General features: G+C 34.1%; 1 protein-coding gene across 1 annotated transcript in view; it reads left to right on the top strand.

Annotated features, from left to right (window-relative positions):
- LOC143257542 (X-linked retinitis pigmentosa GTPase regulator-like) overlaps positions 1 to 26131 on the top strand; it is a 121010-nt gene that overhangs the window by 82143 nt on the left and 12736 nt on the right. Inside the window, exons 13-16 of the mRNA XM_076516364.1 lie at positions 8980 to 9195; positions 12895 to 13012; positions 15334 to 15438; positions 17583 to 17614. Of these exons, the coding sequence (XP_076372479.1) occupies positions 8980 to 9195; positions 12895 to 13012; positions 15334 to 15438; positions 17583 to 17614 (471 nt within the window). The remainder of the gene's footprint in view (positions 1 to 8979; positions 9196 to 12894; positions 13013 to 15333; positions 15439 to 17582; positions 17615 to 26131) is intronic.

Raw genomic sequence — 26131 nt, 5'->3', positions numbered from 1 at the left:
TATGCCTCAGTTGGACACTTCTGTCATCCATCTAAATACCCAATTCCCTCTGTTCAGTCTCTTGTACTACATCCTTTAGCTGTGGCAGTTGATGCCTTCAGTCTGCAGTGGAATGACTTTTAAATTTATGCCTATCTCTCATCCATGCCTTTCCAAAGTTGGGTCCATCACTAAAATCACTCTCTGTTGAATCTTTCTCATTACTTCAAATTGGCCTGCTCAACCATTGTCATTTTACCTAAGCCTCTTCAGCTGTCACTGCCATTATTGCTTTCTCTTTCTTCATCTCTCCTTTATCAACCTCATCTGTCCATGCTTAACCCATTCATTCCCACACTCTGATTTCACATATGGCTTTTGTCAAGTCCCTTGCAAAGAGAAATCAGTTTTACACTTGGATAACACCCCTTATTTCTCATTCTGTTCTTCATTTTTCCTTTTCTATTTTTTAGTGTAAGTGGTGTATTTTTTGCATTTGCCAATCCATCAATGTCTCTTCTCTTCCCAACCCACAGTCCCTCATCTTTCAAGTTTCTTCATGTAGCTGTTTGACAGTGGTCATTCTATGTCAAACATTTAGTTTTTCCTGTTTCTGCTATGTCTTTTCCATTACACTTTTCTCTCTTTCATTTTGTTCTTTTCATCTTTTTTGTCTTTCTCCACCCACACCCTTGCCAACTTGGAATCATAATGTTGTCTTGCATGCCCTTACTCTCTCTTTCTTCAAGACTTTGAACTTCCTGTTACCTTTAACACCTTTACTTGAAGACCTGTTTTATCCTCCTTTGAGTCTTTGGGCATTGTTGGTTTGATGTGTTTGTCCTTAATGTCTTTCATATCCTGTGTCACATACTTATCAACACTTATGTTATCCTTTAACCTTATCATTTCTTTCCAAGATTGTTGATGTTCACGAGGGTAATTTTTACCTTCACTCTAATTTTCCTACTTTTTATCTCACATTTGTACTCCCATTCTGATATGATCACTTCTTGTGTTTGGTCTGAGTTCTTATCAGATTGGCACCTTGTCGTTGTGAGAGGACTTACACATGCCAATGATCCTGAGAGCTATGCCATCAGGAGCCTTGCGCTCCTGGTAAGGTCACCCATGATGGCAAGGTCGAGGGCTGCAGCAGTTCATCAAGCTCCAATCATCTTGGTTTCCTTGCCATTGGACTTAACCTCTTGACTATCAAAGGCCATGTGTCTGCTGGTGTGCAACATTATTCACATGTTAAATCAACTCACGCACAGGCATCTTCCATGTTTAACAAAGTTTCCTGAGCCACAACTCAAGTCTTGCAGTGATTGGTTATGAGCGATGGAGGCAAAATTGTGAATTTGGAAGCTTCTAGTTCAGACCCAACATGTAAATGGTGGATATCTGATTCAGTCATTAAGCTTTTGGATTGAAGTGGGGGAGCTCTTCAGCAGTGACATCCATCTTTGAGCAGCCCTTTTTAAGATCTGCTCTGCTCAAGCCACATGGAGAGGGGACTGTAAAAGGTGCCCTAAACGTAGTCTGCTTTGTTTCATCCGCCTTGGATAACCACGTCCGAGGAGATTACCATCTTGTGATCAAAATACACAAATGCTAAAATTCGGAACCTAGGACATATGAACATTTATGGACACGGCCAACTCTAACAGATCTGAACGAAGCACAGCACTAGTCTCTTGAGAAATTGGAAAATTCAATCTCGACATTGTGGCTCTCAGTGAGACCAGGTGATTCAGAGAGGGACAGCTGAGAATGGAAAAGGGAGGATACACTTTCTTTGGGTACTCCTTTGATACTTCAATACGACCTCTGGAAAGGCACCATCAGAAGAAATGGCATTGGGAATGTTAATACCAATGAAACTCTCCTTCTGACTAAATGTGTGGAACAAAAGAACAAGTACAAGGTCTCTTGACAAAATCCTCGTTCAAAACACTGGCACCTGATTGATTACATCATTATTAAGACCAGAGACCAAAAGGATGTTCTTCAGACCAGAGCCATGACTGGTGCTGGCAACTGTTGGACCAACTATTGCTTCATCTGTTCCACCATGAGAATTCAGATGAGACCAAAATAACTACTCTGAAGGAAGCTGGCAACAAGAATATTCAGTGTTGCAGCCCTAAAGAATAGTGAGAAGAAAACAGAACTTAAATTATGCCTCCAAAAAGGGCTTCCAAAAGACTGCTCAAACCAGATTGAAGATCATTGGAAATTAAAGAAGAATGCCATCATATCAACTTGCACCCAAGCAATCGGCCACCTCTCCAAGGAGCATCAGGACTAGTTTGATGAAAATGATGAGGAACTTCAACAACTCATTGATAATAAGCACCAAGCCTTCAGAGCTCTACAAGCTGTTCCCAACAGAGTATACAAGGCACCAGAAATGCAGGTTTCTACTACAGAAGACAACGAGAAAATCAAAAGACCAATGGTGGAGAAACAGAGCCTGAGAAATCCAGCAACTTACAGACACTAGTGACATCAGGGGTTTCCTTGCTGCCACCAAAGACAACAACCAATAATAGAGTTCCACTGCATAATCGAAATGGGACCACTCTCCTTAAAATTGATGAGATCAACTGACGATGGAGAGAGCATTTCAAAGAGATCCCCAATCACCATCCATATGTCGACGAAGATGCTGTGCTTCAGAACATTCCACACTAGCCTGCTGAAGACATACTCAGCAAAATCCCAACTACAGAAGAAGTGAAAAGTGCTGTTATGAAGATGAAGAACAACAAAGCTGTAGGAATCAACAACATCCCAGCTGAAATCTTCAAGGAAGGGGGACCTCTGGTCCAACAACAGTTCCACCAGCTAATCACAAAGATCTGGGAATCAAGACTATTCCTTCAGACCTGAGAGATGCCCTAGCAGTCTCCATTTACAAGAATAAGGGGGATAGATTAGACTGTGGAAACTACAGAGGCATCTCGCTTCTCTCCATTGTTGGTAAAATTTTGGCAAAGATTCTCAACGATCGACTGAAGCTTCTGGCTGAAAAGATCATACCAGAAACCCAGAGTGGTTTTCAACCATCAAGAGGAACAACAGATATGATTTTTTCTGCCCACATACTCCACAAGAAAAGCCGAAAACAGCAGAAGCCTCTCTACATGGCCTTTATTGATCTCACTAAGACCTTTGACAGTATGTCCTGTGAATTATTGTGGAACGTTCTTGCTGCCAGTAGATGTTCTGCAAAGTTCATCACCATCCTACACCTTCTCCATGATGGAATGATGGCAATGGTTCAAACTGATGGAAGCCTAACAGAATCTTTTCCTTTCAACTCTGGAGTGAAGCAAGGCTGTGTAATCACACCATACCTCTTCACCATTTTCATCTCTGCCATCATGTATGTCATAGAGCCAAAATTACCACCAGACATCAAGATTGAATACCAGACAGATGGAAAGCTCTTCAGGCCTAGCTGCCTCAAGGCCAAGAACTGAACATTGCTGACCTCTGTGATCAACCTGCAATATGCTGACAACAATCAGGTGTCATCTCTGAGTGAACAGGGGTTTCAGGACTTCCTTAATGCTTTTGACTTTGCCTACCAAAAAAATGGGACTCTCTTTCAACTTGACCAAGACACAGATTCTCCATCAACCAACACCTGCAATGGTTAACCCTGTATTGCCTGCTGTCAAGCTACAAGACCAGCTCCTAGAAAATGTCAGCAGTTTTTGCTGTCTGGGAAGCCCTCTCTCATCCTCTGCAGACATTGACTGCAAAATCCAGTATTGCCTGAAATGTGTAGGAGCTACCTTTGGACATCTCTATACACTAGTTTTCCAGGATCAATACATTAGGACATTCACCCAGATGCTCATATACAAGGCAATTGTTATCTCCACCCTCCTGTACAGATCTGAAACATGGGTCACATATCATCAACCTGAACCAGCTGGAATGCTTCCACCAAAGGTATCTCTGGAGTATCTTGAAGATCAAATGGGGAGAATACAAAACCAACATCAGCATCCTTGAAGAAACCAAGATTAGCAACATTGAAGCCACCTCCGATAGACAGGCCACATGCTCCGAATGGATGACAGCCGACTCCCGAAACAACTCCTGTATGGTCAACTGAAAAATGGGAAAGGAATGAGAGGAGGACAGAAGAAGCAGTTCAAGGATGGCCTGAAGACAACACTCAAGAGCTGCAACATTGATGATAACAATTGGAAAATTCTTGCTCACGACTGAACCACCGAGAGATCCCTTATCCATCAGGGAGCAGAATTTTTGAGTCATCAAGAAGACAACATTTTAAAAAGAAATGAGAAAAGAGGAAACAATACCAGCTACTACTGAAACTTCTCCTTCCTTCTGAACTAACCTGCCCTTACTGCCAGAAGACCTGAGCAGGAAGGATTGGCTTCATTAGCCACCTTGGCCAGGTGGGCTTAGGTGTTTGACTCGTAGTCTGAGGGTCATTGGTTTGAATCCCCGTCGCACCACACATACTAGCCCTTTCAGCCATGGGGGTGTTATAATGTGATGATCAATCCTACTATTCATTGTTAAAAAAGTAGCTCAAGAGTTGACAGTGAGTGGTGATGACTAGCTGCCTTCCCTCTAGTCTTACATTGCTAAATTAGGAACTGATAGTGCAGATAGCCCTTGAGTAGCTTTGCATGAAATTCAAAAACAAACAAACAAACATTAGTCATCTTCAAACCCATGTATGAACTTGGAAGACCATCATCCTCGACCACGAGGGATCGCCATGACTATGAGTATGCATAGCTTTCTTTTGCAGTTCTGGTTGTTTTCACCACAATAATCTTTTCTTATCCACTGATGACTGTCACCTTTTCAAATTTTCTTCTACCAGATACATGATCTCATCATATCCCTAGCAGCTCATTTTCATCATCCACTAAAGGAGATAATCTGGGCCAGCATATTACCACTCCCCACACTTTCACTTTGCATTATCCTCATCATCTTGCTATCTTCTCCTCCACCAGATTTTGTTTGCCCCCTGTCACAGTTTTACAATCCTTGGTTTAATTGTGTGTAAGTTTATCTTTTTCCTTTGTAATGGCCTCTATTTACTTCGTTTTGGATTACACTGTATGGTTAATAGTGCCTGTTCAGGTATACTAATACTTCAGTCTTCACTGTGCAACCTACAAGGTCTATAATGCTCACTATAGAGATGGGCTGTTTTTCAATATTTTTGTAGGTTCATCTCCTCAGTGTATTGCATCATAATTATGTCTGTTTCAGAGTGTACACTCACAAATTTGCATGAGTAAAACAAGGTAGGAATTTCTGCCCATCTCTCCCATCCTAGCTAGACCTGGATCCTTCAGATTTGGTGTGCTTTTAAAAATAGGGTTACACAGTCACCCATTGCACTTTATCCATTGTTTCATTCCTCAGTGCTCTTTTTCCCCTCCTCTAGTGAAGTATAAGAGTCTTTGCCACTTGAGTGTTGGACCATGGAAGCTTCCTCCTGGGTATGCTGCATCCCACTTGGTTTAGAGTAGGATAATGATATTCTTCCAGAATAGATGGTTGGTACTGTTCTTCTATTTCGGGTCTGACAAATACAGTTCTGGATGACAATTGGTTTTCGATTTGACGAATCTACCACATGCAATTTACCACTCTTTCTGAGAAATCTGCTACCTACCATCACCTGGATGTTGATTCATGGGTGTGCAAGTGTTTGTTAGAGTTTTAACTGCCACTATAAGCCCTCACACATATGGTTTGGCTGGGATCCTCCCCTTACTTTGGACTAAACAATACATTTTTAGTCTCCCTGTTTTAGATGGGAGTGACCCTCTAAATTGCATTCTACCTTCCTGCCATTGCCCAGATCTCACTTTTCTGGGTGGCTGGTGTGTGTTTGAGTACTATGTATGCATTTATGTGTTAGATTAGGTTCTTGTAATGAAAGTAGTTTTTCCTTCTGGTATCTTAGCCTGAGATGGAGACAGTAGGGACCCAGAAAATTCATTCTTGGTATCACTGATATTAGACAAAAATTGACCCAGTAATTAAAATCTCATGCATTTTAGCCACTCTACACCACTGGCCTGTCCAATTGATTATTGGATGTGCCTCATTTCTACATGGTGACATGATCATTCCTCAAGGATGAGGAGTGTACCTGAGTGAAATGCGGTACAGGATTATTATTGGTTGTATGATTGGTATCTGCACTCCTGCCCAGCCTTGGTTGTTGAAACAAAATGGTATGGAGGAGAAGACAGTTGTGACCCTCTACCTATCATGATATGGAAGACAAATATCCAATTCCACATTGTTTTAGACTGGAACTGACCCTTTGATTATTGTCTGATATGCCTGCCTTAACCACTCTATGCTATCTTGTGCTTCCAATATATAGCAACATGTTTCTTCATAACAGGTAAAATGTATACCTGATACAGATGAGGTGCAGTATCCCATGGGTGTGACCCTTTACATTAGGGTATCTCACTCCATGAGTTCTCTTCAGGCTTTTTCCAAAAAGTGCTCATCTCGGTGACTTTTATGCAACTATTGGATTGTAGCTATTATGTGAAAGGGGTAAGTTATTTTATTAGAAGTTCACAATTTTCTATACTGAAAATGTATTTCCAGTAGATACTTTTTTCAAACATTCCACCATTCCTTCCCACTTCCTGTGTGTCTTTTATATTTGATCTTGAAGTGATGATAGTGCTCTAAAAAACAGAGGAAGTCAGCTATGCTAGGGGGTTCACACTTCTATTGGTGGAGATTGTTGCTCATTTACCTGATGCATTCCTCACACAGATTCCTATCCTAGATGTTCAGCTAGTAAGACATGCTATTCTTACTCTCCACTGGGGTGTTTTCTCAGCCTGGACCTATCATGCCAGTCATCCCGGTGATCTCTCCTGTAATAGTGGATGGACTTCCACCTCACTTAATGCTCAAGCAAAGCCTGGAGCTTCCATGGATCCCTCCAAGACTCGAATCTTTCATTGGGACAGAGTTTTTCTCCAGCCTTCCACTCAAGCTGACCTAAAGTACTTCTGTAAGCCATGGAGCACAGAATTCAAAATCAGTTATGCACCAAAAAAAGCTCAAGGACTCTCTTTTCTGTTTTCCTCAGAGGTGTTGATCCTTCAGTACACCCTGATGAAATCAAGTATGCTGTCAAAAATCAAACTAACTCAAAGTTACATGCTGTCCACTACATTTTTGAAAACTACAGGCCCAGCTACACACTTCATGAAAATAGTTACCATTTCAAAATTCACTGTTGATCAGATTCTATGCAACAGATGTTATTACCACATTTTTCACTTCTGTGCCGAACGTCCCCATCGCCAAACAGTCAAGCCCATGACACCTAAACTCACTTGTAAACCTTAACATACACTGTCTCCGGACGCCCTGCGAAAGACAACAGATTCTTTGATGGATCACCAAGCAGCCACCGAAACTATGCAGTGTGATACAGACAATAAGACTGTGCAAGCCACTCAAACCATAACCCAAGACACTACAAGATGCAACACCTCTACTTAACAAACCACTCAATGGAGACCAGATCTATTATGAAAAACCAAGCAACTTAGCCAGAAGAAGATACCAAATGAATCACTCGTTCCACTTCCAAACCATCTTTTCACACTCAGCCAGTTCTGCCAGACAGTACACCTACTCATGCTCCCAGTCAACCAAGAACCTACAGCTTCAAGAGTATTATTCCACTCTTACCCATCTTTGCCTCCAACGACGTTCCTGATCTGCCCAGCTACAATGACATCTATTTATACCCGACAAGCCTCATCCGACACTAGTCCAAGTGTTTGCCGATGAACCAAGTCAGTCAAATCCAGCTTTTATCCAGGCATGGCCAGGGTAATTTCATTCAGCACCCTGGCCATGAAATTGGGTTTTCTTGGGGATCTCCCATTTCCCCCTACAGCTAAATTCCAAATCCAGCCCTGAAAAGGCATCTACCCAGTATCCAGTATCCAAAATTCCAGATTAATTCTATTCAAAATTTCAAAATTTAAACAACCTTGATCCCTTCCTATGGAGAGACCTGCTCACTTTTCAAGACTGCCTGTCAGGATACTCAACAGGCTAGCAAAACAATAGAACAAGTCAACTTAGAACTCCACAGACAGGGTTGAAAAGGAACAAGAATGTTTCTGAGCATCCCAGTTGGGGAGAGATGTCTCCTGGCTTCTCTCTCTTCAAACTAACCCCTGCCACAGAATGAATGAATGAATGATACAGTCCTCCACCAATACCATAGAAAATTATGTGAGGGTAAGTGAGAGTATTAATACTGGTAGTGAGTGAAAATAGAGGGCAGTAAAAGTCAATAAAAACTAGTATTTGAGGAGAGATAAGTATTTATCAGAAATACATTTTCAGAATAGGAAGATGTTAACATTTGTTTTTCAGACTTGAGGTTTTAATATCTGGACTACCTTTTGCTGTTTATATGGATCAGCTAATTCCTGTGTTCTTTACATATGCTGTTGCATTTTATACATGCATATTTGTACTTATACCTAATTTCTTAAAACTACTGAACGCTAAAGTGTTTGATGTGTAAAAAGAAAGATTTGTGAATTTTAATTTCCATTGTATTAGAGGTAGCTGTGTTAACTGTATTAAACCTTGTTTGATAATTAGTTGTTTTGTTATTTTATCCTGGCACACTTGAGATTTAGGTATTACTTTGTGTAAATGTGTTATTTTTATATATTTTTTTTCTTCTGTGATGTTTGTTGTGAAAGTGATATATCTGTAAAGTTTTTCCATTAGTTTGTTGTGCCTGCAGTAATTCCATTTTGTAGATCTGATTTTGCTTTAAATAAGAGATCAAAATTTGCACTAATTTTTCAGGATTATTATCATAATTCATGTTATTGTTTTCTTTGTTACAGAAAGAGAAGCAAATTTTTCATTAGTATTGCAAATAAAGTTTATTCTTTTTCATCACAGACACATGTGCTGACTGTTAGAGAAAGTGCAGTTAATCAGTTGCAGCCATTAAAGCCTAGACCTGACCACAGTGCTGCTCGTTTCTCAGACATAGAAGATCAGAATACTGAAGATAGTGAACAAGAACTGTCAACAGAGGAAAAAGAAGAGGACACACCAACTGACCAGAAAGAATCTATGAACACTGAGTTGAAAGAACCATATTCACAAGAAAAGGTAAACTAAAGCCTAAAATAAAAATGTTTTTGATACAATGTGCAGTTGGATTTCTTTATGTGTAATTGTGAAAAAAGAGATTGGTGTGGTAAATTTGAATTTATTGAGAGGGAATGTGATGTTCTATTTTATGAATATCTATGAAAACATTTTTTTTTTAATATTGGAATACAATTCTGTGTTTCAATTTCTTCTACCCATTACTGTGAAAAAATATCAAAGGCTTGTGCAATGAAATACAAATTTTATATAGTGGTGAATCTGACAAATTATTTTTATTCTGTTTCTTGGCAGCAGCACCAATGGTGGTATTCACCCTTTCCTTGTTTCTTGCCAAAACTATCTTTAGGGATATCTACAGCTTCTTAATGTTCAGATTTCTGCTGCTGTTTGTTGGTGATGGTGTTGCACTTACTTACAATATGCCCCACCTTTTTGACAAACATATCATCTCTTCTTCCTTTTGTCTTTTGCCATCTTGCAACCTTTGGTGGCATTCTGCTTCTGGTTTCAACTTTGACTAGTTATTCTTGGACTTGCCAATACTACTTCTTCCACTTCTTCCATATACTGTTCTGACAGCTTGTGTACCTCATTTATGTCTTTTGATGCTATTTTCTTTAGGAACAGTGAAATGTCACTGGAGCACATGATCATAAACTGTTCACATATTAATAGATCTGCCAGTCCTTTAAAAAGATGGGTGTGTCAATCCATATTGTGAAGTATTGCTGTAGACATGCCACAAACTGATATTTCCAGTATCAGGTTTGGCTTCCCTAAACTTCTGATGAAATCCTTTCTTGCTAAGTTCACAGCACTTTGGTATAGCTGCTTTTAACTTGCATGACATCTTGTGGCATCGTGTCCTTATACACTTGTAGAACTTTTCCTTTGAGAATGGGGCTGAAACAGGCTGTCCAGTTCCTTCTTTGACTTTGTGCAAATATTTCATATATATCTTCAGGAAAGTGTCCATTTCATTTTTCTCTTTATCAAATTTTTGTACATTGGATAAGCTAGCCCTGGCACCAGTGTCATTTTTGGATTTTCTGTCTTTCTGTTTTGATAAGCTTGGCAGTCTCAGTCTGTGTTCCAATTATATTTCCAGGCATTCCTCTCTCTCCCTTCCTGTTTTACCCTTTTTGGGTTTGTGTTTGACACACATTCTTCTTTCAGTCTTTCTCTTTTCTTCCTCTCTTCTCAGCTTCACCTCCTCTTCTCTTTTGTTCACACTCTTTTCTTCTTGGGTCTTGTTTAACAAACTATGATAGATGGCCACCTCTGAACACAGCGTTTTCCCCCTATTTATCCACTTATCAAAGTCATTCAACTTAGTTATATAGTGTGGTTGTGGTCTCTACAATATTTTTGTTACTACTCCAGCTGTGTGTTTGTTTGTTTTTGCATTTTCTGCAAAGCTACACAAGGACTATCTACATTAGCCATCGCTAATTTAGCAGTGTAAGACTAGAGGGAAGGCAGCTAGTCATCACCACCCACTGCCAACTCTTGGGCTACTCTTTTACCAATGAATAATGGGATTGAGCATCACATTATAACACCCCCATGGCTGAAATGGCAAGCATGTTTAGTGTGACATGGATTTGAACCCTCAGCCTACAGATTATGAGTTGAGTACTTTAACCACCTGGCCATGTCAGGTCCCAGCTGTGTTTAAGCAAACAACTTTGCTGCTGTTGTTTATATCTTTTTCTACAGCTGTATCCTAGCTGGCTCACCACTTTCAGTTTTGTAAAGGTTTTTTTTTAATATATACAGTAGGTGTCTATGATTTGTTGTTGATAAATGTCAATTATGAACAAACAGCTGCACAGTCCACTTGTGTTAAAATAATATTGTAAAAAGAAATCAAATTTATATACAAATGTTCCCTACACTGCTGGTTGACACAGTTTTATCCAGAGTTTTAAATAATTCTCTCTTTTCCATCAAAGTTCAAACAGGCTGGTTCAATTACTTTAGAGCACAATTGACAAGACAAAGTATTCTTCTGTAGTCTGTTATTGCAATACAGTCTAAGTTCACATTAAAAACTAAATTCATGGTCTTTCAGTCTAGATCTAGAACTAAGTAATGATTTTCTGACATATATTATACCTCAAGAAAAATCTAGACATTTCACACAATACAAAATATCCTGATGCAGTAATACTCATTTAAACCAATAAGAAACTCAGCAAGTTCTAGCAACATGATGCTGTAGTTTCTCTGTTGTAAACAACTACTAATTCATAACAATTGGACAACAAAACATATGATTTGTAAAGAGTTGTATAACTAAAGTTATCTGGCAGTTTCATCTCCATCTAATCTTATTCTCCCTCAAGTTGCAATTGTTCAACCTATTTACCAATTTCATGGGGTTTAACCTCATTTATTTTTTACCCCCTTTTAAAAATAGTCTCATCTCCACCTCAGAACCCATCTAATCCCTAGTGTTTGTCTCATATGGGGTACTTGCTTCTCAAAATGTACATTGAGTCTTGAATAAATGAAAATGTTCAACACATCTGCCCTAGTTCTTGTGCACACACTGAAAGTCCATTTCAGATCGTGCCTTCCATGTACCTTTATGGAAAAAACCAACACTTAGGTTGTACCTACTGACTTTCTTGGCTTCTTCGTACAGGCTTTTCAGAATAGGTTTTATGGTAACTCATAGCACTTAGGAATTTGTTTGTAAATACAGAAAAAAACATTGTTAAAGCCTTTGTTTTGTGGCATATATAAACACTGTCATTGGATGTGAGAAGCTAAATCTTAATGAAATAATATTTATAAAGCTTTTGATGTGGATTATCTTTCTAATAGTTAGGAGTTATTCTTGATATGATTTATGTTATGGAAAAGCTTTTGTTATGTTTCTTAATACAAATTATTTCATTTGTACTTTAAAATGTTTAATGACTTAAATATTTTTGAGTTTCATCATCATGGAAATATACCATTCAATTAGCTACTTTTACCACTGGTTGCAAAAGGGTTAAAAGTATTTGAATGTAGGCTGAAAATTTAAGACATGTAACTGCTAAGATCCATTGCACAATAGTGCTGTGAATACTAATGATAATTCATAATGTATTACTCAGCTTAATCTCACATGTCAGTTCCTAAAATGTATACAAATATTAAAACATTTCTATAGTTTGTAATTTGATTTGTAATTTCTAATGTTATAATCTTTAAAGAATATTCCAAGACTCCTGCAGGGTTTTTCATTACAGAACCGATGAAATGAAAACCAAGAGTTGTAGAATTCAAAAATATTCAAGACTAATAGTTTAGTTGGGTAAAGCATATGTCCATTGAGCACATTTACAAATTTAAGTACACTTTATGTGAGCTCTCATCTACAAATCAAGCTCTTTATAGTAAAAATGAACTCAACATCTTTTATGGAATTTTCAGTTGGAATAATGGACAATTAACATGATAGAGAGTAACGTATTTTACAAGTTTCGTAGTGTATGGTAATAAATAGAAAGGTTTACATTTTTCATACTTAGAATTTTGTGTTACTTCATTTGAATATGATCACAGTTTCTAAAAGTAATGCTTGTAAATTTATTGCTTATTGTATTATGTCTGTTAATTTTTGTTAAATCAAGTTTTTGTAATATATAGATGTGGGTTTAAGAACCAAGTTTCTAACTGTAGATCAATGTTTGTTTTTAGATTGACACAAATATTGGAGATAATTTACCAAAGCAGAGTGATTCTGCTTGTGAAAGAACTGCTACAGAAGATAATAATGAGCTGAAATCACCGACTAAGTCTTCAGGGAGAGAGAAAGGTCATAATCCTAATAAAAGTATATATAAATACTAAGTGGCTGTTATGAGCTTTTTTTTGAACAAAATGAAAAATAATTGTATGCTTAAATGCTTTGATAAAAATTCACATAATGAGTTGGCATATGAGTATATGTATAAAGAAATGTTTAAATGTATAATACTGGTTACATAATTAACAGTATATTTTCTTGAAGTTCACATAAATAGCTTCATAGAATATTTTAAAGTATTACAAAAGTTTGATGTGACATAGACAAAACATATATCTGACTTCTCTAGAATAATAAGGACCTTTGAGTACTGTGATTGACTACATGAACAACTTGCAACAGTAATGCATATACATGAAAAGTGATGTTTTGGGTTTTATATATTAAGTGATTCAATAGCAGTTTAAAAAGATTCGTTCTTATATGTTACATTACCGATGTTTGCATAATTATCTATTCTCATTTATTGCAGCCCTCAAACGTTTTTCACATAACTTGAGCTACCATGTTTCTTACAATCAAATGTTTCAATTGCATCTCACATGCAACTCATCATGCAACAGCCTTTATGGTCAAATTTATTTTGAGCCCACATGCTCAGTATTCATCTCCTTGTATGTCATATTCTGAGTACATTCAATCTTTTTGTAGATCATCTTTCCTGCCCCAGCAAATTTTATTTAACGTAGTTGGCTCTCAATCTTCTTGGTATCCAGCAACTATGCCTTCAATGAAGTATTTCTTACTGAGATGCATTTGCCATATACCTTAATACCAATTTTTGTATGTTTTAGTCTCCAATTCCTCATGCACTTGCTTTGGCTGTCGGTGCTTTCAGTCATGATTGGACTAACAAATACCTGTTTGTTTATCTGTCTTCTTCATAGAGTGATTTTGATCATCCATACCTCTCTATGTCAGATCCTTCTGATTGCTCACCACTGGCCTGCAAAAATTTGATTTCTATGACAGCTCCCTCTACAATCTGATCCTGCAACCTCTATTACTTCTTCCTCTTTTCCAATCCTTCTGTGTCACCCTTAGCCACTGGCATATCTTCTGGCTCTTCTTTTACAAGATGCTGTTGTGAAGTAACATCATAACTATCTGCACTTTTACAAGATAGTGTTGTAAGAGTTAATTAAAACAAATGAGAAGAAAAACAGCTGCAGTCAAAGATATGATTGGTATATATATATATGTTTTTTGTCAGCAGAGCTTGTAGTAAGTTAACATAGCATTATTCTTAAAAATATAAAGTCTGTTCCTGCATTGATTGGTATTGAAAGTCAAACAAAATTTGTTTGGGATTAATAGTACAATGTACTAATGTAGAATAAAGATTTATTTCTGACAGACAATGACTCTTGGTAAAGGAAATAAAGAAATGAATAATTTTTTATTATGTCTTGTAACATGAGTCATTGTTTGCCAAAAATAATTCTTTGTTCCACATTAGTACGTGTTTTACGTGCCAGTATGGCCAGGTGGTTAGGACATTTGACTCACAATCTTAGGGTCGCAGGTTTGAATCTCCATCATACCAAACATGCTCACCTTTTCACCCATGTGGCCATTATAATGTGATAAAAAAGTAGCCCAAGAGTTTGTGGTGGTGGCCTTTCCTCTTGTCTTACACTGCTAAATTAGGGATGGATAGCACAGATAGCCCTCATGTAACTTTGCATGAAATTCAAAAATAAACAAAATACATGTTTTACTATTGGCTTTAGATTATTGTTATTAATCTCTAAGTGAAAAAAATGCTATCTAAGTATTTTGGAGACTAAGAAAGACTGGTGGTAAATTTTTCCTTGATAGATAATGTAACTAAATTGAACACTTTAACATACATTTACATTTTGAAGATGTAGTTTTTAATAGTTTCATGCATAATTTTTTTATTCTACAAGTTACAGCTTTCACAGTAAGATTCGTTTTTAGAACAGCTATAATGTTTCAATCATTGGTACAATCATTCTCTAGTACATTTTAATATAATTAATCATTAACTAAAGTCAAAACGAAAATATTTTCTTATGGTTAAGTGTTACAAGAGAGAAATCTTCGTAATGTGTGATTGTGAAAATATGATTTTTTTTTTCTAACAGTAGGTGAACAACTTCGTTTATGTTTTTAAGGCAACATAGAATATTAGTATTTTGATCTTTTGTACTTTTGTTGTGTTGATAAAAAATTTTTTATTACACTGATTTATCCACATCTGTTTATCTGTACTGTACAAGAGAATGTGAGATAGAAATATTTCTTTATATATATTTTACAGACTTCACATTCCTTATAGAAATGTTATTTCCTCTTACCTGCAGGAACATCCAAGTTTGCGAGACTTTTTGGTCTTCACAAAAAAAGAAATGGGTTATCAAAAGAAAAATCCTGTGATGAAGGGTTTCTTACTGAGGAAAGTGTAAAAGGTAATTTTCAAGTTGTTAGGTTAGCAACACATTTTTCAGGATGTGAATAATAGATTTTTCATGATTCAAAATATTAATCATTAATTCTGTAACATGGCTTATGCTTATGGAGTAAAACTTTCAAGAAAAATTTTATCTTGTACACAGATGTGTAGTTTCTTAAGGGTTAATGATGATAAGACTGTCAAGAACAGGTAAACTTATCCAAAATATATTTTATAAAAAAAGAAGGGCTATATACCACCACTGTTAAGGTGAGTATTGTTGTATTTCCAAGGATGTTTAATATGTGTAAATGAGCAGTAACACAACAAAAGACATGATGTTGAATTTTTTTAGGAATTATAGCCAGTAATAATCCTCATTCTGGAAAAAAAGTATGCCATTGATTTGTGGTCTAGAAGTAGTTTCTAATCCTTCATTTGTTCAAATGTTTTTAGAATTAAAACTGAGTCACAGTTAAGGGGTAATTCAGTTAGATTGGAACTTAAACTGAAGCTACATTAACCCCTCAGTTTGCATTTACACTTAGTTGTAGAATTATGAAAATATTTTATATAATGTTATCTCATTTCATACTGATATTCTTGTGTGACTTAGACAAGTATCCATTTTTATCTAGTGACTGTTTCGTATGCTGTCAAATCAGTCATATGAATACCAAAAACAAAACGTTTTTAATATTTTTTGTTGGTAATATGAATATGCATTCCCAAAGAAATTCAAAATATTTAAAAAATGCCCCTAATGTTAAGTTTACTATTCTGATTATCAACTTGCAAAAATGGATCTACACTTCAACCAGTGATAGTACAAAGTTGTTCAAATGTTTAATATTATTTTACAAATTCCAAATAGTTGCTCATCTGCTTCATTTTAAGTTATTTTTCTTTCTTTACTATATGCACATTTATGAATATAAAACTTGCTATTTGAAAGAAGTTGGTTAATTGTACATTATGGTTTTAAAGTGATTGGCATATTGAAAATGACTAATTACTAATGAGAAAATATTTCTCTGTCCAGCATTTCACTTTTATAGTTTTTCCATGAGTTAAAAATTAAAGTTTATTTTGTATTGGCACTATTATTTTAAAATCTGTGATCTTTAAAAATCATGAAATGGCATCTTTTCTAAAAAAAACAAATGTTGTCCAATGAAATGGTAATTTTTAAATGAAAGATCTTGTTTACAATTTCAACATCTATAAATGCTTTTCTTGTTTATGCTATATTTATGTTAGTTATGAAAGTATTAGCCTTATATTTTTAACGGTGTAATAGTTCAACATTGGACCTGTTTCGATGCTTTTCAAAAAAGTATTTTGTGGGTAAACTTTAACATAAAGTATGAGTTGACATTAGTAGCAAAATCTATACTATGGCATCTGAAACTGTCTCTCATGCAAGCATAAATGTACATTACTAACAAAATACATTCCATGACATCTGAGAAGCCCTCTTGTAAAAACATGAGTGCACATTAGTAGCAAAATACCTACCATGACATCTGGGAAACCCTCTTGTAGAAACATGAATGCACATTAGTAGCAAAATACATACCATGACATTTGGGAAACCCTCTTACAGAAACATGAGTGCACATCAGTAACAAAAGACATACCATGACATCTGAGAAGCCCTCTTGTAAAAACATAAGTGCACATTAGTAACAAAATGTAATCTGGAGGAGTATAAAAGTGTATGTAGACATAGAATTCTACTGCGATAGTATACAGTTATTTTATAAGCTACTTTTTAGTACCATTATTTCTTTGAAATAATGTAATAATCCTTTTATAAACCAATAGTATCAACATTCAATGGCTAAACATTTTAGTCTGTTTAGTTAGCATTCTGATAGGAGAAACATTGCATTATAAGTCATAGTTACTAACATTAAATAAGTTCGTCATTTTGACAATATGAGAATTCCAATTTCATACTTACACCTTTTTTCATGATTTCAGTTATTTTAATAACAGATAATATTATTTAAAAAACTTTCTGTGTTTTTGCATGTAGGTTGGCTGATACTGACATCTACCCCTTTTTGCACTTCAGTATAAAGTTCCAACACATTTTATTTCACATTTGAGATGTATTCTTCAAACATTTTACTGTGAATATTTTTTACCTTACAGATAACAAGCACAAAGTATGTAATACAGAACAGGTAAGTTTAGTTTTATACCTGTTGGTTGTTGCAGTGATAAAAAAAAACTGAAAAAAAGACTTTATCTTTAAATTTTGAAATAATTTTTTTTTTTCTTGGACTTTAATTTAGACAGCATTTATTATAGAATAAAATTTTAAACAAAGCAGTATTACTGTTAAAACGAAATTTTTGCTGACATGATAATGTTGAACATAACAATACATCTTTAGGAATTTAATGTATCTTTTTAGCATTCATCAATCCATATTACTAAGAAGACAAGTTAAGAAAATGTAACTGATTATTGTGTGAAGATTTACCTAACTTTCTTTTACTCTTTTACAACACTACCCCTTTAAACATTTTTTTTCTGTGGAAGTCACAGTGTTACATTCAAAATTTAATTTAACACCATTAATATCAATGTATCTGAATGCTTTTAACATTATAATGTAAGTTATGATCCAAAGTTTATTGTTATCTATGTTCTAAGAGCTTTATTTTAAAAGAAACCTTTAAAAACAGCTTAAAACTTCAGATGTATTGTTACATGACCAAAGAGCCATGAAAATTCTCTACTTTGGCACTGTGTATCTTCAGTGATACAGCAGTATTCATGTAGATGTGCATCTAGACTTGAAGATACTTACATAAGGGTCATTTCATGTCAAATCATTCAGGGAGCTACAGGTGACCCCCACAGAATGCCTTGAAAAAATTCACATGTGCTTATCTACCCATATAATGAAAAATTGCCAAAGATTAGATCAATATCTCTAATAGTTTCTGATTTACAGTCTTGTAAAATTTAATTAATATTTTTTTATTTTTGGTCATTTCATTTTCGGGGAACTTTGGCTGCTTAAAGCTGCAAGAGTAATGGTGGTAGAAGGCTGAAATGTGCTACACTGACTGCATTAATCTCACAGAATTCAAAAATGGTCTCAAACCAAGTTTATCTCTCTTAGGATTTTCATTGCGAGGCTGTAAAATCACCTGAAAACCCAAAATCGTAAAAAACATTGGTTTATTTAATAAACCATAGCTCTAAGACTTAATATGATACAAAGCTGAATTTTGTTTTCAAATTTCCTATAACATATCAGTTGATAAATCAGCAATTGTTCTAATTAGAAGTCTATTAAATCTCCTGTAAAAAAAATTTAGCTGCATGCAACTTTTTATGACTTAGCTAAAAATAGCCCTACTTCAAGCCACAATTTGACCATGTCACCAGTTTTCAGATTTTTACCATATATTCTTACATCTCTGAATATGATATACAAAAAAAATCAGGATGGTGCTTCCATAGCTGAAATAGCAAGTATGTTTGATGGAACATGAATTCAAATTCACAATCCTTGGATTGCAACAAGATAGGGAAATAAAATATTAAAAATTAACTATACGTGGAAAGGAAAAAGACCTGAATTCATTAATATAATCAAAACAACATCTCTAAAGATATTCTACAAAGAGTTAAAAGGTTTATACTTTCTTTCTGTTTTCTAATTTTAATCATTTTATTGCACATTAAGTTGTTGATAATAGCTAGGATGATTGATATGACAGAGAAAATGAAATATAAAAATCTACCTTAAAAACTTTCAATATTAATTTAATTGATTGATATGACAGAGAAAATGAAATATAAAAATCTACCTTAAAAACTTTCAATATTAATTTAGAAGTTCTGTATGAAATATGAAACTGAAAGATAAAGAAAGTATTTTTGATTTAAAACGAAAATCACCTGGTACTCTAACTTATTTAACAGTCTGAGAGCAAATAACTAGTGTAGATAAATAATATTCTTTATGTACAAAATACTTATAAACATTAACAAAATCTTATGAGATTTTATAAGGTAGGAACAGTTGCAGTGTTATTGTTGTATTATTGTATTTCCCTTATTGAGCAGATGGTAATCACATCTGCCTGTGCTTAAAGAGTATGAAAATAAATAAGGTAGGATTTTGCAATTAGTGTAACTATGCACCAAAATGAAAACTTTAATGAACTGTACTTTCCTCTTGAGCTAAGGATAACTTTTCAAACTACAAGTGCAAATCTTTATCAAGTCAGACTTTACAAGTTGTAAGGTTTATTTAACATACAAGGAAGATGCAGTCTTTAGTGAGAACTTGGTAATATGGTATTCTGAAAAGTGTACAAAGTTAAATGAAACAAAAATAGATTTAAACAATAAGAAAGTGGCTGTGTAAATCAGATATAATTAGGTTGTGTGATGTCATTAGAGTTTAGTTTTTGATTGGACTATGCAAACAAAAGGTGTCAATATTTTATTGGAGTCTATGATTTATCACAGTTCAGAATTAACTGGAAAGGTTTATATTTCTTAATGTCTAGTTTAATTGAGAATTTCATATTGATTCCAGTGGATGATATATCAGAGCTTTAGTTATTTTTGACTAAGGCTAGGTTTATTGGATACATTAATCTGTTAGCATCTTAATTTTTTTTTATTCTCAGAAATATTTATTCATCCAGTATCTTCAATGTGTGTTTCTCCATAGAAGTAAAATATCTTTTAGATAACACTTGTTATGGTTTGTACACCTTTTACATATCAGCAAGGAATGATTATAATTATATTTGTCATAAGACATTTGTATTGGGCTTGTTACTTTTTTAAACATTAGATTCTTAATCTAACTCCACATCGGTTTTCAAGAATTAGACAAGTTCTGAATGAGCAAAATACATCAGCAGCAGCAGAGGTGACAAATACAGTGTGGTTGGAATACTGTTTGTATTCAACTAACTTTCTCAGTGTTTTACTAGCGTAAAAGCAAACTTAGATGTTATGCTTTTTACATATTCTTTTAAATGTGTAATTTAATTTTCACTAAACAAAGGTGTTTAAGGTGTTTATATGAGCTTTAGATAATGTAGAATCAGAGTTCACAAGGTGTGGATGAAATTGTAGGAACAATTAAACTGAAACTTTATGATTAGCTATAAAGTGTAGATATCTGCAGAGTACAGTGGTTTCCTGTAAAAATATCTAGTACAGTTCTAGGTCTTTTGATGTATATAAGGAACAATTAACAACTTCACTTTTAACAAAGAGAGAGTGGTTAGATGTGAAATACAAATATCTTTAAGGGTACAGAGTAGATGTATCTAGTAAAGTTCTAGTCCTGTATGGGGTAGAGAAGAAACAACTTATTTTAACTAAGAAGTTGTGGTTATAAGTGAATTATAGGTATTGGTCAGAATCTAATAGTTTTCAATAAATATGTATTACAGTTCTAATTTTTGTCATGAAGAAAAAGAGACAGTTCCTGATTTCACTTTTAACAGAGGGATCTTTGTTACATATGAAGTACAGGTATTGTAATGGATTCCAAAATAAAACTTTCAAACAATTGCAATACAGATGTCATCACTTTCTAGTAATAAATTCATGCCTGTGCCGGACTTCATACAAATGTTAATAAACAATAGAACATAAATATTAATGCCATTAATTTCAACAAATAAAAGATTTAGAAAAAAGAACCAGATGAAAAAGAAAATATTTTAACAACAATATCAAGCAACAATCAGCAATAATTCATTCTAACTACTTCTAGTGAACTAACTTCTTTAAGGTCAAAAAAAGGTTTTTATTTAGTGGTTAGAACATAAAATTTTTCATCTCATGTGGCTAGTTAACTTACATAATCTTTTACAATTTTAATATCCATACATAACTGCTAGGGAAAACGTCATATGTCAGTTTCATAACACAAAATACTAAAATCCACATATTGTAGCTACAATGCTTTAATATTGAAAGCTTTAATATACAATATGCTTTAATATACAAATTCATAATTGAACTAAATGAAAGAAAGAATACTAAATGAATGGTAAACAAAACCATAATAACATTTGCCATCTCACAATATCTCAGGATGCAATAGCCTTCTGTAAAGTTCTAATTCAATTGCCCCTTTCCTTTCCTCTCGAGAAACAGTTCAGTCAGTGAAAGGTTTTGGAGGTATTGGGTCTTTCTGTTCAAGGCTTTACATTATATAGATTTCTGAGGATATTTCATTCTCAAGGCATATTACATTTATTTCAACATAATATGTGGCTTTTAGTGTGTTAATGTATTTCTCATTTATTCTGATGTTTCATAGTGCATTGAACACTGATGAGTGTCCTATGCTTTCTCACAATCAAAAAATCCAATGTGAAGGAAGAGGTTGGAGCCACTTTTCTGTTATTTGGTTTATTACTTGTAGATGGTCCAATGTTGAGATACGTTTCTTTTTATTTTCAGAATCTCATTGGAAAGTATGGTTAATACTTAAAATACTTCTTGTCCCCCAGCTTAAGTATATCCACTGTTATTTGACTATTTATGGGTTTCTTGTTCTTTCTTCATTTGCTTTGAGATGTTTTCCACTACTCTACTGTTCATTGGAGGTACATCTGTGTTACTTAGGCTTGTTTTTCTCATCTGTTTCCTCTTTGTTTGTTTTGCCTTACAATTCCCCATAGAATCCTGCACCTATTTTCAAAATTCTAATCTGTTATTTTTATTATGTCTCTATTCTTGTTTTACATTGAACTTATTTATGGTTTCCTTCTGTTTTTCAGTGTTTCTTAAGACTCCCAATTTCTATCTATTATAGCCTCTATTTTTTCTTTCCTTTTCCTCTTTTTTTCCAAATGTTTTTCTTTCTAATCATCTTAATTAATTCAATTTACCTCCCTCTCTCTATTTTTATTTTTCGTAAATTATTTCCTTCTCTTGTTAGGTCTCTTTATTTTCCTGTTTTACTGTGGGAGAAATGTCATATGTCTTTTTCAATTAGTGTGATGCCTTTTCTGTTTTTCCCATGTGATGTTATTGAGTTCACATCTGTTTCCAGTTGTTTGCTTCTTAGTGCTTCATATCTGTTCTTTAAGCACTAATATTTGATTATTAGTACTCTCATTCTTTATATTGTCTTAAATCTGGCCAATTTTTATATCATGTTAATTTTTACTGTTACCTTTTTGTGAACATTTCCAACATCCAATTTTGTCATAACTTTATGGTTTTTCATGATACTTCTTTGGTTTGTTAATGCAAAGTCTATTTGATTCATAGTTGTGGTATTAGAACCCCTCAATTTCTAGTACTTATTTTTTTGCTTTTTTGTACAAGGTGACCACAATAATTAGATTTCCATCTATGAAAAATTACAGAATCATCACCTCTTTCATTTTATTTTGCAAGGACAAGTGAACCTAGTTCATGTAAATGTTTCTCCTGGTCTATTCAGTACAGTTTTAACATTGAAATCTCCCTTCACTATCAGGTATCTTGATTTTTTTTTAAATCCAAACAAATAACAGATATTTTGGGTGTAGTAATAGATTAATTTATATATTTATTTATCTCTAAAGTGTATATTTGTGACTACAAAATTTATATTCCCTCATCCTCCACTTGAAAAAATAACAAGGCTTAACAATAAAGGTACACAAGGCCAAACATATATTCCTGTCACTGTAACTTTGTGTTAAATACTAGAAATCATTGTTTTTGATGTAATTTTCATTTATTGTTATGTGTTTTATAAGTAAATATATAAGTATATATTTAATGTATGGTAGTCAAAATATCAATGCAGCTTGCAAAATATTGGTATTACAGTTAAATTTGTACCTTATAGGGCTATGTAGTTAGGCCTATTGGTTTGTGTTTTTGTAATTGTCTAAATTGAGGTAAAATAAAAGCAAATGAAGCAGCATTAGAAACTTTACAATGTTTTTTTATTCATAACATTTAGAAAAGTACAGTAAAAGAAGGGGTGAAAAGTTATACAACTATATGAATGTATGCAAATATTTTTTCACAATGTACATTCAAAAAACTGAAACAAATGTACAGTTATACAAAGCTTTTCACATATAACAGAAACTATAAATGAATATCAATCTAAGTAAGAATGTTTTTCAAAGAAAACTGGACTTTTAATGCTTGTGAAATTAAACAAGTATTATAGGTGATAATGAAATCTGACTTTTTAGTGCTTGATGAATAAGTGCTGAAAGGGGAAAGAGGATTTGAAAGCATGTGCTCAGATAACATTTTTGTACACCTAGGTTGCTAAATTTTAAAAACCCTAACATGGTTACCAATATTCAAATGTTTATTGTATCAGCACTGAGCCACATAATTAAAGCTTTTTACAAGTTTAAAATGCATTGTTGTTACTCTGTAAAAATCTTGTTGTGAACTTTGTAGGATGCATACATAAGTCAATAAATTACACATTCTGTTATAAGCATAAACATTTTCACTGATTCTAAGTGCAGTGTGATTACTCTGAATTTTGCAACAAAACATTTTATCATATATAACCTGGCACATTAACATCCTGTTCTCAGAGCACTGAGGACTATAGTTGAGTCAACTATCTTTTTTGCATGTGCTTTGTTGCTTTTAGAGGTATCATATTACAATGGAGTTATGTAAACAGTCTACTGAAACAAGTGGAGATTTATTGGTCTATTTTCAGCAGGCTTTTACTTTAGTCACTGACAGTAAAATAAACACAGAAAATAAATGTGAAATGTTTAGCAATTCAAACTCGTGAGATAAGTAAATTGAAACTTCATGATCAATAATGATTAAAAAAAAGACACAGCCGCTTCTTTATTTCTAATTATACACATTGTCTTTTCATTATACTTTCGGGTTTGTCTGCAGGCTGAAGACTCAAATAAATAACTTAGGAGAGTATAATTTACTGTAAACAAATGTTTGAAATGTATTTGGGAGATTTTAAAGATTACACAAAAGAAATTTGAGGTTTTAGGAATGAAAAATAGTATTTTTAATCATAACATGAAAATCGCTTCACATTCAGACTAGTAACAAACAGATTCGGTATATTCACAAATAAATTTGTAGTAAAAATACTTAATTAAAAAATTAGGTTTTTTGTGTACAAAAGACTTGTAATGTATACTAAAGTTATACCAAATTTTGTGAAGATACACGTACTGTATCAAAAGCTATAGTACGAACTTGTGTATGTTATACTGAGCCCCTTATGAAAGGGTTACATATGAAAACAAAAGATATGTCAACACTAAAAATTCTCTTAAGAGTTTTAAACACCTGAATTAGATCTGTTCTAACTATTCTTTCAAGAGAGGACTCTTAACCTGACCTTTTTATGACAACCTCTACATCCAAGTATCACCCTATTAGCCCTCCTCTGAACCTTTCTCAACAATTATATGTCATTTCTAAGGTAAGGAATCTAAGACTGAGCCCAATACTTGAAATGTGATCTAGCAAATTACTTGCATAATGACATCACATTCATATTCACTTTAGACTTGTATTCAGTATTTCTGTGACTATAACCTAAAATCCTATATGCCCTGCTACTAGTAATAGCACACTACTTGGATGGTTTAAGAAAGTGATTGACCAGAACACCAAGAAGTTTTTCTTTCATAACACATTTAAGGCTATTCCCATCAGAATTATGCTAATAATTCAAATTTCCATATCCCACATCATCTTGTGTAATTAAAAGCCGTCTGACATTTATTTCCGTAACGTGCCAAATAATCCAAATCCTTTTGTAAAGCACAGCATTCTACTCTCAGCAAGCAACACCCAAATCTTTAATTTCATCAGCAAATTTAAATAATCTTGTGACCATTTCTTCATCCAGGTTATTGATATAAATCAGAAAGAGCAAAGGTCCTAACACTGAGCAGTAAGGTACCATAGTTATGACATTAATTGTTTGACTGTACTTCATTTATAACAACTCTTTGCTTTCTTTTATCTAGCCAGTTTTGATATGATGAGTCAACCTGTCCCTCACAATTAGAGAAAGCCCTTTATATTGCACCTTATAAAATGCTTTCAGAAAAAACAGATACATCATATTTTACTATTTGTTTGCTTTTGCCTTTTTATTCTAGGTACAAAATAATCTGATAGAGGAGAACATGTGAAAAATTGTGGTTATCTTCATTAAGGCAGAAAAATATAACAGAGTGTAACCCAAATACTAGATGTTTGGCACAAGGTTTTTCAGTAGTTATGTTTTTAATAACTGTGTAAATCATACTCCTAGGAGAAGGATTTTTTTTCAACATTTTTCAGTTGAAAGATAGACACTTCAGAAAACGTGTCCTTTATGTTGATGACACCTTTACTGTCTTTAATAAATAATTTTTTCAATGTTTGAACACTAAATTTTTTTTAATTTAAAGTAAAATATTAGAAAAATCATAAACTTTGTTTTTTGGACATTTTAATGAGTTATAATGATAATTGTGACTTCAGATACAAGATGTACTACAAAATGACATTCACAGGGTTGGATTTTAATCCTGCCAGCTTTAGTCATAATTTTTTAAAGAAAACTTGGTTAAAATATTAGTTAATTGTGCCTATATAGTATCTAGTGCATATGAAGTGTGATATGAAGAATTTAATAAACATCAAAGTCTGTATCCAAAAGTAATTTTCCAGTTTCTGTTATTGATAAGATGCTT

The sequence above is a fragment of the Tachypleus tridentatus genome, chromosome 7, assembly GCF_004210375.1.
Source record: "Tachypleus tridentatus isolate NWPU-2018 chromosome 7, ASM421037v1, whole genome shotgun sequence".
NCBI classification, from domain to species: Eukaryota; Metazoa; Arthropoda; class Merostomata; order Xiphosura; family Limulidae; genus Tachypleus; species Tachypleus tridentatus.
Note: the sequence above shows the minus strand (reverse complement) of the source record. Positions and strands in the feature narration are given on the sequence as shown.